Here is a 10,658-nt window from a genome sequence, read left to right on the forward strand (position 1 = left end):
ACTGACTTCACTGTACATTGTGGTTAGTGGTTGCTTTTCAAAAACCTTGCTACGGATAAATACAGTTAGGTATAAGATATCATACAAATAATGACTCATTGCCAGTAGGTTCAAAGGCAAGCATGTAATTGGAACGTTTCCAAAATTTCAGCGTAATACACCCCACTTGGCTATACATACAAAAGTATATGTGGACTTCTTTATATCGTTTTTATTTTGTACATTTACGTTTTTTTACTAAGATCTGTGATGTTACCTAATTTCCTGGTTTGTGATGTAACGATCGCTTTTCAGATAACATTATCCAGGCATTGTTAAGAAATGTTTTTCATTTTTTGTAAAAGTATTAATGGCCAGCGAGCATTGTACTTAACGAGTGGGTTATTCCTGGTCACCAACAACCCTAACAGATTTATATGTAGTCTTATACTTTCAATAATAAAAGCGCAAATATTTTTAGCTCACTAACCTATACACTTTGGATAGAGATATGAAACCAAGTAAAGTAGCAGCAAAATTCTCGTTTCTTGGAGAATCCCCGTTTTCAAAACTTGTGATGAATGGAACACCCCCTCAGACATTTTCTAAATCCGCCCTTGGCCTGAAGTTGTATTTTTTACAGTATTAAATAGTTTTTGTGGTTAAATTAAATTAAATAGTTATTGAAAATGTAAGAAAGTCTAACTCCCTTTTACATGCCCACTTTCAGGACCAGTGACTTTTTGTTGTATAGTGGTTCTAAGCTAACATGCCACTTTAAAATATATCGTAGTTTAGCCCATCAAACGATTTATAAACTTTATTATTGACAACAGTGTAATGTTTAAAGTTTTTATTGGTTACTGCTTTTAAGGTGATTGTTACCTTTAATTTAATAATAATATTGTTGACATTTTCAAGGTAGTACGATAAGTAGTTGGATTAATTACCATTTTGTGCTTTGCCTCTTTCTGTGATAATCCGGTGCTTTAGAAAATGGCAGATTCTGGATCCGATTCTGAGCCTGAACCAACTATTGCTGAAGATGTTGTTGTCACGAAGTACAAGATGGCTGGCGGCATGGCAAACAGTAAATTTAATGTTTTGATGGAAAGAAGATTTATTCATAATATATGCAATTATACATATACAATTGGGCATGGATTTAAGAGAGAGAATGTAAAATTGCAGTTTGTTAAACCAAACTTCTGTTGGTTGTGAAACATGTTTATGTTGTAATTTGCATTAGATGTTATGAAAATTTTGATTACAAAATGTGTGGATGGCGCAAATACTCTTGAACTTTCCAAGTTTGGTGATGATATGATCATTAAGGAAACATCCGTTGTATTTAAAAAGGAGAAGAATATGCTGAAAGGTATATGCACATATGTTTTCCAAGTTTTTATGGTTTTACCAACCCTTGCTATGATTTCAACTGACTTTTTTGCGCAATTGCTTTTGTAATAGGAGTGGGTTTTCCTACTTGTATATCTGTCAACAATTGTGTTTGTCATTACTCACCACTTGATTCAGAAAAGGACATAATAGTAATGAAGAAAGGCGACGTTGTAAAAATGTAAGGATCTTTGTATTTTCTTTATGGTGTGCGATGTGTGCGCATTTCATTTTGTCATGTATTTTCTTTACAGTGATCTTGCTGTACATATTGATGGCTTTATTGCGGCAATAGCGCACACATTGGTTGTGGGTTGCTCTGCAAGTGATCCTGTGACAGATCGCCGTGCTGATGTTATTAATGCAGCTCATCTTTGTTCCGAAGCAGCTCTTCGGTTAGTCAAAGCAGGAAATAAGGTAATTACAGAATGTTTAGTCATGATGTTCACTTAGCAAGGAAACTGAGTCATTGGATAATGCACTACTGATGTATGATTGTATGAACAATTCATATGGTTAATATAGTATACATTTTCTTACAGAGCAGTGAAAATTTATAACACTTTTTTGGTGAAAATTGGTTTACTAGGCTAGTTAATTAGTAAGACACTAACATTGCGTTTGATAATACTGGGCTACTGGCCAAAGTACATGAAAGCAGGCTTGATTAAAAAAACGTCTAGTGCTCTTTAAGCACTTGTGTCTACCACGCGATCATGTGTGTGCATTTCAAGATTGACATTCAGCTTTTATTTTTAATAGTTTTAGCGTGGGTATAATATTTTCTTATTTTTGAATTTAGCATCCCTTTCTGTAAGTGCAGCCCCCATCTACTCATAATTTTCGTTTTGCCACCCACAGTCCAAATAAGGTTGGAGAACCATAGTTTAATTCAAGTATTTCACTCTTGGATCTTGTGCGGCCTGCGACATGTTCTTGCCACAAATTGCATTCAATGCTATTTCAAAAGTTGTTGGCCGGATCTCACTTTTACAATGCTTGCAGGTTTTGAATCATTCCTTTGGACGTTGTCAACTTGCTGCTTAAAACAAAGCTTAATTATGCAGTTGCCAATCTACACAACATATCTGTTGCACCGGCCGTTATTGTTAACCCTAGAACAGGGGTTCTTAAACTTTTTGGCACACGCCCCCCTTGACGGTACTTAAAAAATCCGCGCCCCACCTCATTGCAAAATAAAAAGCATTAAACAAAACAACAATTTATTTTCAATTAACTTTCATTAATGTGAAGGATGCAGTTGTTTTATATTCATGAAGATGACGCTGCAAACGACTTGGTCTCAAAGCGTCGTTGCTTAGCTTTTCTAAGCATATCACACATTGCGGTACGACTTTTCTGTTCACTGTGGTATCTATAAAGCCATACTTCAGATAATTTTGGTCATACTTTCTCTTTTTTCCACTCATTTTGCGTCAATACAATTAGTTTAATTACTAAAATACCTGGTTATTAAATAAATACTAAATTTAAGTTTCACTTCATTTTACGGTTTGAATATTGGCTGATGTTGGTTTTACCCTATTTAAACCAGGTGCGCGACATTACTATTTTTATTATGTGTGGCCGACACTGCACACAAATTTTCATTCGTTAATGACTCGAAAATTATACGTCGTAAACTGATCGGATATTTACAGCTTAGTAGCAAAAACATCTGGTTTCCTGTATACATCATAATTGTAAAACTAAAGAAAACGCATTTAGTGTAGTTTTAGTATTTCTACAAGTGATACATTTGTAGAAGTTTCTTTTGTTACGCCGCCCGCCCCCCGTTGTGAGAAAAAAACAGGTCACCGCAAAATAAGAACAATTAGTGGAGCTAGGAGTGCGTGAATGAGTAAACGAAAACAATACGCTTCAATGCGGAGAGACAGCAAATATTATGACGTAAAAATTGACGTATTTCATTATCCAAATTTCAAAAATACAATTGCCATCGTGACACACTTTAAAATTTTAGTAAAAATGAACCTATAGCGAAAGTCAAGAAAGTATGTTTAGACATAGCTCATGTAATAGACAGTTTGTTATCTCTCGCGCCCCCCTTATGAATCTTACACGCCCCCCAGTTTAAGAACCACTGCCCTAGAACTACCGGAAAATCGTTATACCTAGAACGAATGGATCGGTCAATTGACCGGTAGATAAAGATAGCGGTGTTTGCAGGTTTTGCTAAGATAATTTAGCTCATTTGTGATTTATAAGCAAGCTAATGTCAAAGATGTGATCAACTGAGTTTGATTATTTTCTACGGCCGTATAAGAAAAAGTGCAGAATTGGCGTTTTCTCTTCATCTGTTCACCTTGCTGTTTTGTTTTTATTGGTCGACGAACGAAACGTGTAGCTAAGCCACATTGACTGTTCTTGTTCTATACAATCGTCCCTTTTGCCAACCTTTTTCTGAAATTTTCTTTCTTCTCAAATTTTTATGTGTAAACATTAAGGTTTGCAGGAAAATTTTAGCCGTTATTTTCATTTACCAGTTAATTGACCGGTGTGGTTTTTCTAGGTATATTTACGATTTTTTCGAAGGTTTTTGGGTACAACGCAATTATCTTTATAGAGCACGTAGTTCATACCTAACTCGAGGATTAGCCGTAATATCGGCCGAATATATGCTCATTTGCGGAAAATATTGTTTTAAAAAAATGCCCTACTGGTCAATTGACCGACATGGTAGTTCCAGGGTCAAGGGGAATCTCCTCAGGCAAAACCACCATGGTGCAATTTCAATGATTTAAAATGTCAAATTCAATTTTGGTTGTCCAATAAAGCAACAGAAACATTTTTAGCATCTCATAATCTTGTATACCAACCATTGGTGTCAGCTTAACAAAATAACTGGGAGTGCGGCATGACGTCATCACGTTCTGTTACGTAAGTAACTTACCCCACACGCAAAGCAGAGCATGTTAAGTTTTGCGGTTAATAATACATTTGATTACTTTGAAACAACAAAACCTTGTATAAAATGACAAGAAATAAATGATACATCTAAGGTTCGAACTGAAAGTGCCTATATTTAATTTGACTTCTTTTTATGGAAGTGCCTTGCGCTGAGAACAAAACGCTCGCCAAAGATCCTGCTTGCAAGTTTGAAATTTGTGAAAATAACAAAATTGGTTGATATCCATAATACTGGGGCTCTGCCCTGACCAACATTCTTGTGGAGTTATATGTGACCAAACAGTAAGGGCCCCAGCTTTTACTTCGTAGGTAGAGCCTGATGTAAAATGGGTTTATTTCATTTATTTATTTTATTTCAGACTGAGCAAGTTACAAATGCAATTGCAAAGGTTGCAGAATCTTTTAACTGCAAACCTGTGGAAGGCATGCTCTCCCACCAGCTGAGGCATAATTGCATAGATGGAGAAAAAACAATCATTCAGAATCCAACGGAGAAACAAAAGTTGGTAAACTAGTCATCTTTATCATTCATCATTGAACCTCCATGTGTTATAAATTTTGCTAACTGTTCATCTGACAGGCAAGATCATGAAGAATCTGAATTTGAGTGCCATGAGGTATATGCAGTAGATTGTTTGGTAAGTACTGGAGATGGTCACCCCAGAAGTCAAGATACCAGAACTACCATCTACAAAAGAAATCCAGAGATTATTTATCAACTGAAGATGAAAGCTTCAAGAGGTAATTTATAACTTGTATTTGCAAGATAAAACCTTTTGGTTTTAACTCATGCATTGAAAAATGTCTGAAACTTCCCAATCAGCAGTTTTCCTGGTGAATAGTGTAATGCCAATATTTAAATTAAAAGTTTAATTTTCCATCTACATTTGATACTATAATCTGGCCGACTTACTTGCAGAAATGCTTGAACATTGTGAAACCCTTAATAACCTAACACAAAGATTTTTTGTACTTTAGCCGTATTTAGTGAAGTTGAAAAAAAATTCAACACTATGTGCTTTACAATTCGATCACTGGAAGATGAAAAGAAAGCTAAGATGGGAATTGTAGAGTGCACCAAGCACGACCTTTGCACTCCTTTTCCTGTACTATGGGAAAAAGAGGGTTAGTTGTTCACACAATTTTTTCTCTTCAAGGATAAATAAAAAGTGTGTACTATTTTAGTATTAAGTTATTCTGTTTTAATCTTTGGATCAGGTGAACTTGTTGCTCAGTTCAAGTTTACTGTGCTGTTGATGCCAAACATGCCACTGCGTATCACTGACAGTTTCTTTGAGTCGGAAAACTATAAAAGCTCATTAAAAATAAATGATCCAGAAATACAGGTGAGTAACCACAAAGCAACAACACGTTAGATGGCTTGAAAATCATACACTGCAGTCTTGAATTAGTTCTTTCAAATAGAGCTATGCCACTGAGTCATGTGTAACCCTTGTATCCCTTGCCAGAATCTGCTTAATAGTTCCACCAGTCGAAGAACAGCAAAAAAGAAGAAAAAGAAGGCAGCTTCGAAGGCCGTGGCCGACTCTGGCGAGCCAGCTGCACCTGAGCAAGCAGCCCAATAGTGGTCTCTCAACATCGTTTGTATTTGTTGTTTGGGTTAACAATGTGGCTTGCGATTACCCATGGCTATGGGCATCGGTTTTGGCGATTTTTATGTTTTTCTCTTCTGAAGGCTCCAGAGCGTTATACACTGAAAGCCGACCAAAGGGCGCGTTGGATCAATATGGTATTACGTAAAACTCTTTTGGAAATAAATGTGAAAAATAATTTTTACTGCTGAAATATTTTGCTGACTGAGGTGTGCCTAATAAACGAGAAAGTTATAGCTGATTTCAAATTTACATTTCTTAATTGGTCGGATTAAGTTTTTATTGCGTAGGCGCGATCGATAAAACAATGAAATTTTAAGTTGTTGTAGAGTGTAGACTGTAGACCAGGGGTTCCCAACCTTTTTATGTTCTCGTACCACTTAGCCACCACGGATTGTCAACACGTACCACTATTTTCAAAACAACTAATTTGATCCAATATTCGCACAGCAGCATTGTATTAATAACAATGACAGCAGGGAGCAAGATCGACAAAAGTAGCTTACTGAGTGCAGAGAATTTAGTACGGAAAGAAATAAAAGTGTTGTTCGCATATTTTAGCAACTCAAAATTAAATTGTTATACTACTATACTGTATATCGCATGCAACGGAGAGCTGCTCGCGTACCACCTGAAAAGCTCCCGCGTACCACCGGTTGGGAACCCCTGCTGTAGACCATGGCTTACGAAAGCTAGGTGTTCCTCCAAAATACACGGCTTTACTTGGACCACCGTCATGATTGCTAAGTTTGCTTGCATTGCAAGGACAACCGCAACTGTTCCGGTCAGACTTTTATCCACGAAACCAGCTAACTTGTGTGTTTTATATTTTGTGAAATCTTTTTTATGATAAGTAAACAGTCGTTTTGCATCCACGTCCAACAGTATGCGCTCGATCAGGGTACAGTCAATACTATACAACCTTTTAAAAAAGGCAAAAGCCATGTAGATTAAGATTTTGCTAAACTTGCGAGCCCAATTTTGTGGTGTTGAACTACTTGTTATTTTTGCTTGCTATTACTGTTGCGTGCGTATTAGTTTTTGGATAAGATTTTCAAAGTATGTTAAATGTTCAACTATACTTACAACTTTTGGGCATCTGACAATTTGCTGTGATAATATACTCTTTATCTGGTTATGTCGTTAATGTGAATACTTCCTAATTCGGGCAACATGAAAACGCAAATAAAACGTGTCTATCCATCGGAGCTTGCACGAAGACAAGCTTGGTAACCGGGGCTCCAACAGTGAAACATTATCACTGAGTTGAGATTTTTCTCTGTGCGTGAGTAAATATGGGCCTGTTTTGGGCAATTCCCAACGGTCAGAATATTTTAGGCAACTGTTTCCTACTTGTTAAGAGTACGAGTAATTGACGCGTACAGAACAGCGAAAGCTTTCAAAGAAAAAACCCTCAAAAGGCATGGAATAGGCGTACATATACTGGTTAAGTTCAAATTTAATGTGAGTTTGCCAGAGGTGGAAAGACTCGATTGGACTCCTGTCAGCGTGAAAATTTTGGTTGACTCTACCCGAGTCACAAAGCCAAATATTACCAACTCGTTATGGAATAGGTTTTTAAATTTGTGAAAGAATTTATTTAAAAATCACCATGTAATACTTTCTGCTGAATGTGCAAGATTGTCAGAAAAGGATAAAATCATATTTTATGATTATATTTACGTAACGGAAGTACAGAAAACTGTTTATTATAGAATTAAAACTAAAAATAAATCGTAAATAATGACGTTATTGTTACTTGGCATGTAAGACATGGACTTCACCTAACAAACTTTATTGACTCGACTTGGACTTGCGCTGTGTGTCGCGACCATGAAGACTTGTTTCCATCTCTGGAGTTTTCCAAGAAATTTTGAACAGTTTATCTTCAAACTGTACCAGATCACCAATGCTTGAGGTGTCAAGTTAACTCACGATCTGCCTGCCGTTCATCTTTTGTTGGTTGTTTGTTAGCGTAATTCTTGTTTGATCTGTAGCGGCCCTGGTGACATTTTTAATACCATTACATCTTTTCTTGGAAAAGTGTTTTCTAGTTAGTGATTGAAGTTTATGAACTTGTTTTTTTGATAACACTTCAACTGTCGTTTGATATTTGGAAACTTGCTCTGAATAACTTCGTGTGAACACTCCCTTTAGTATGCTCCCAGGTTGTTTCCAGCACCTGTGCTGATAACAAATCTTTGTTGGAAATGCCCGCTTCTTAAATTTATACTGATAATAATTTATCTGCGTGTCAGCTTCTACTACATGTAACTCCCATTGCCAACACATTGTTTTCCTCGCTGCACATGATCTGAAATGCTGCGTTTTTCTTGCCGAACATTTTCACTCCCATCGCTTAACGTTTTATAAGCTCACACGCTCACCAGCGAGCAGAGAAAGGCAGATAGAGAAAATCACCGAAACGAACTGATGAGCTTTCCACGCTAGTTATGGTGATTGCAACTCAATAGACATCTTATAAGCAGTGGTGTTACTATGTTCTTGATTATGCGTAAAATTGAGAAAGTGTACAGCACCTACAATAAAAACCTTTTCTTGTAAACTATTTCTGTTGTAATATTAAAACCTTTCGGCTGTCATGAGGTTAGAGTATTCTAACCGCACGCAACAATTAGAGTCAGATAATTCAACAAGTCAATTAAGTTAACATAACATAAGTTAAAACAACCTAAGCTCTGCAGATCATTCTACAACTAGGTTACCACCATACTTTCCGCACCCCAAAGTCAATCGCGAAAAATAAACAATGCAATGCTGGGAACGGCCCCAAACCATCGGGCCGCAAAAGTTTTACAAATCTAACGTGAAAAATGAAAAAAAATACTTTTTAGAAGCAAACATACACACACTTTTCTTATAACCGTTTTGTTTTGATCTATGATTTTTTCGCGATTTTGAAGGCGGAGGCGAGAATAAAACAACCTACCTATTGAATCAGTTCAATAGGTAAATATTGTTGTTTCCAGGTCGATTCTTTTATGCCTCAGATAAAGTAATACAGGTATAAAGAGTTAAAATTTCAACATGCCTGAGCTGATGACTATAAGGCACGAAACGTCATTTTCATGTATTTGTAACAAAAGCCATTCTCGCAAAACAATATTCCATTTTGCACCAAGCGTCGCCAAGAGCAAAACAAGCAGCTGTGTGGTTTCTGGCTAAAAGGTAGGCTATGTCTACTGCACACATTCAGTAGCAGTGCTACGCCCACCCACTATCATATCCCCACTGAATTCTACTCTAATGTTACGAAGACGTCTCCTTCCCAGTTAATACACGGTCAATCCGATATTGGACATCAGAGCACTCCAAAAAAATAAGTTCCGTTTAATGCTGTCCCCAAGCACAGGACGACTTGTACTCAACGCACACAAAAACAAACAAATTCGTGGATCAGTTCTACTCCAAGGATTTGTCCTTCTTGTTAGGCGACTAACTCCAACTGCTCGAAACACACTGTGTAGCCTACTATGTAGAAAGTCGCGCTTTTGTGATGTCATGATAGGTGGCAGCGTTGTTTTGAGTTTAGAGTGGCCTGATTCCAACCGCTACACGCCTTTTTAATGCTGCGTTTTACCAAAATTTGAGCGTTTATTGTGAAGCACGTTGAAAGTAGGCAGTTAAGTTAAGTTAGGTGAAAAGTTTCAGGTAAATTTGAAATAACATCGTAGGCTATAAGGTGGGACTTTAGTTAGCACAACGACAAATTACTTTGAGTGTACACCCTGCCTCACTGTTATTATGCCATCTTTTCCGCGGTCCGCGCAACAAGTAGTATAGGCGAAACCAGTCCGTCGTATAAAAAGATTGACTAGCTGCATCAGAAAGAAAATTTTGTAACCAACTAAACTCGCAAAACCTTTCCAGGTGATACATTAATCAACTGCAGCGTTCGCCACCCTGTCCGCTAAGTAGCGGCAGGACACTACATTCTTTTGCAGAAAAAGTTTTTGTGATTTTTCCTTTTTTCACTGTTAGCACTTCGAGGAGTCAATCGAGTTTAAGACAAGGAGCATGAAGACGTTATTTTGAGACGTCTCTCCACGTTAAGATATGTGCTGTGCTTGGGAAATGTTATTTGGGATTTACCAGTAAAATAATATCAACGTAGCTGCAGTCGTGGATAAGGAACAGCACAACAAACATATATATATATATATATATATATATATACTGTATATATATAACTTATACATATTATATATATATATAGCGTAATGTTTTTTATTGCGCTATAAACGCGCGGAATTTCAGTTGATCGTTGTTATAGTTGAGGCAGAAATATGAATTCTAATTTTGCAAAAACCGCAAATAAGACGCAGACAATTACTTTAAAAAATGGCCATTCCGCACTTGTCACTTCCCAACACGTCGTAATATTAGTTTTTGAGTAGGGGTTTCCCTCAAGTTAAAACTAATTTCAACCAAAACACGCCAAGACAGCTTATTTATATAATTAATCTAAAAATATCAACCCATTATTTTCTTCCAGAGTTATAGGGATTTTTGTTTTAATTTGAAGGTAATATTTTTTGAAACAACACCAAATTTAATTGCCTGAAGTGATACTTTAGTATGATGTTTGTAGTAACTTCATTGGCATCAAAATCCCATGTGCTTCGACTTTCAATCTCATGAGTTTCCATCTATCCAACTTCCTGACTGTGATTGAGTTGGTATCGAACAGGAGTGGCGTTATTGCGTGCCGATTGT

General features: G+C 36.8%; 1 protein-coding gene across 1 annotated transcript; it reads left to right on the plus strand.

Moving 5' to 3' along the window:
- The first annotated feature begins 878 nt into the window (after positions 1-878).
- LOC143469129 (proliferation-associated protein 2G4-like) lies at positions 879-6,162 on the plus strand. The gene is made up of 9 exons (XM_076966703.1): positions 879-1,069; positions 1,229-1,357; positions 1,450-1,558; positions 1,632-1,794; positions 4,668-4,810; positions 4,889-5,049; positions 5,287-5,433; positions 5,527-5,654; positions 5,778-6,162. The coding sequence occupies exons 1-9, from the start codon at positions 976-978 to the stop codon at positions 5,892-5,894; spliced, it is 1,191 nt and encodes a 396-aa protein (XP_076822818.1). The 5' UTR covers positions 879-975; the 3' UTR covers positions 5,895-6,162.
- Positions 6,163-10,658: the final 4,496 nt, after the last annotated feature.

Source organism: Clavelina lepadiformis, chromosome 8 (assembly GCF_947623445.1).
Source record: "Clavelina lepadiformis chromosome 8, kaClaLepa1.1, whole genome shotgun sequence".
In the NCBI taxonomy this organism is placed as follows: domain Eukaryota; kingdom Metazoa; phylum Chordata; class Ascidiacea; order Aplousobranchia; family Clavelinidae; genus Clavelina; species Clavelina lepadiformis.

Excerpts from the sequence above, each read along its gene's own strand:
- LOC143469129 (XM_076966703.1), top strand. The coding sequence starts at position 976 with ATGGCAGATTCTGGATCCGATTCTGAGCCTGAACCAACTATTGCTGAA. Across the intron at positions 1,795-4,667 it reads TAGTCAAAGCAGGAAATAAG|ACTGAGCAAGTTACAAATGC; the intron begins GTAATTACAGAA and ends ATTTTATTTCAG. Across the intron at positions 5,655-5,777 it reads TAAATGATCCAGAAATACAG|AATCTGCTTAATAGTTCCAC; the intron begins GTGAGTAACCAC and ends ATCCCTTGCCAG.